Source organism: Carlito syrichta, unplaced genomic scaffold, assembly GCF_000164805.1.
Source record: "Carlito syrichta isolate Samal-C Ts95f unplaced genomic scaffold, Tarsius_syrichta-2.0.1 Scaffold315639, whole genome shotgun sequence".
Lineage (NCBI taxonomy): Eukaryota > Metazoa > Chordata > Mammalia > Primates > Tarsiidae > Carlito > Carlito syrichta.
The window spans coordinates 794,428-796,592 of record NW_007259735.1 but is presented as its reverse complement, the minus strand read 5'-3'; the positions used below and the strand labels follow the sequence as shown (position 1 = coordinate 796,592).

The window sequence follows — 2,165 nt, the reverse complement described above, 5'->3', positions numbered from 1 at the left end:
CAAACCTCAGGTCTAGCTCATGGGAGGTGGACAGAACACCTGTAGGGGCCAGGCGGCCTGCTAGAGCCCCAGGGAGGGGGGCATGACTAACGTGTGGAAAAGAACCCTCATCATAAATGAGGCAGCTGCACGAACAGGGTCTCTACTGTGCTTGCTGTTTCCTCCAGTCACAGCCCTCCTGCCTCCATGGTTAGTCACCCAGCGAGGTCCGCCTCATCCTGCAGTCTGTTTGATGTCACTCCCTCCAAGAAGCCACCCCAGATTCCCCCATCTGGGGTAGAGGCTAATGCTTATCTCTTCTGCTCCCCCACCAGACCATATGCCCAGACAGCATCACACCTGCTTGGACCACCAGGGCGTGGCTTGGAGTCTGGCTCAGGGGCACACAGACAGCAGCTGACAGAGGTGGAGGACGGAGATGACCAGGCCCAGCCCCGTCCCTGGGAAGCAAGTGCATGCAGTTGGTCCTGATGTCTGTGATGCCTCCGTGGGGCACCCTCACCCCCGACTCACCCCTAGAAACCCATCTTTGCTCTTGGTCATGGTCTCCGGGAGCAGAGGCTGGAACCGGGCTTCTATGGTGAGCGTCTCCTCACTGGGGTCAGGGGGCAGCTCCTCCTCCTCATAGCTGGATGCAGGGGTTGACCCTATGAGACATAGATGACTGGGGAGGCCCTGCTCTTAGGCTGCAGGTCCTCACCTTTCTCAGGACATCCACATTAACAATCACCCAAGTAACAGCAAATGCATCGTCCTTGAGTCTTGCAATAGCTCTGGGAGGCAGGTAATAACATTATGACCAACTCTATTTTACAAACAAGAAAGCAGAAGCTCAGAGAGGTGAAATCACTTTCCCAGGGTCACACAGGTCAGGGGGGAATCAGGATTCAAACCCAGGCCTATTTTACTCTAAACCCACAATCAACCATGACCCTTTCCTGGGTCTTCTGGGACTGAGGACTCAGTCAAGGGAATCAGAGCAAGAAACAGAACCAGGTTGCCTCTGGTGTGAGCACTGGTTTGGGAGTGCGTGAGGAGACCTGTTTCTCCCTTCTTTTTTGGGTGGCCCACCAACCCATCTGTGTAAGGAAGGTCTGGTAGTAGCTGAACCTGCCAGCCTGGAGCCTTTTTTTTTTTTTGAGTCGGAGTCACTCTGTTGCCCAGGTTGGAGTGCCGTGGCATGCTCAGGCCACTGCAGCCTCGACCTGCTGGGCTCAGGTGATCCTTCTGCCTCACCTTTCCAAGTAGCTGGAACCACAGGCGCGCACCACCATGCCAGGCTAATTTTCTGATTTATTGTAGAGATGAGGGCTTACCAAGTTGCCTAGGCTGGGCTTGAACCCCTGGACTCGGGCAATCCTCTCACCTCTGCCTCTCAAAGTGCTAGGGATTACAGGCGTGAGCCACCACGCCTGGCTTGGAGTCTTTCAAGTATGCAAGGAGTCATTATGAAGGCTTGAGGGAGAAATGAGCCCATTTCAAAAATGATGACTAAACCACACTGATCACAGAATAAAGCAGGGTGGGTCTTGTTCTGTCTGATCCCAGGACAGGGTGGTGGCACAGAGTCCATGCCTGGTATTTGCTGATTGACTGACTGGCTGGGCTGAATGGATGCATTAGAAGCAGTTTTCAATCAGCAGAGCTCAGGATGACCCAGGATGCCTCTTTCAACTACAGATGTCCAGAACCCACCTCAGACCTACTGAATCAGAATCCTAAGGGGCTAGTATCAGAAAACCGCCTTTGCAATGAACACTCCCCAGCTGCTCCTGATGCAAATCCCCATTCTAAGGAATCGCTGTTATTTCTGCATTTGTACGTCAATGCCACTTTCCAAACAGCAATCTGGAGACCTCAGAGGCAAGGAGCAATAGGAACATGCAGGGTCATTAGTCAGCCTTGTTTACCCAATTATTTTACTGCTATCACAAATATTAGTAATAATACTCAGCATCTTATAGCTTTTTGGCTTTTTTTTTTTTTTGAGTCGGAGTCTCACTCTGTCGCCCAGACTGGAGTGCAGTGGCCACTCCCAGCCACTGCAGCCTCAACCTGCTGGGCTCCGGAGATCCTTCCAACTCAGCCTTCCGAGTAGCTGGAACTACAGGTGCACGCTACCACGCCCGGCTAATTTTTTGATTTATTGTAGAGATGAGGTCTCG

General features: G+C 52.4%; 1 protein-coding gene across 1 annotated transcript in view; it reads right to left on the bottom strand.

Moving 5' to 3' along the window:
- The window catches only part of SELENON (selenoprotein N), a 27,243-nt gene that overhangs the window by 12,378 nt on the left and 12,700 nt on the right, over positions 1 to 2,165 (bottom strand). The window contains exon 5 of the mRNA XM_021706482.1: positions 514 to 647. Coding sequence (XP_021562157.1) covers positions 514 to 647 — 134 coding nt within the window. The remainder of the gene's footprint in view (positions 1 to 513; positions 648 to 2,165) is intronic.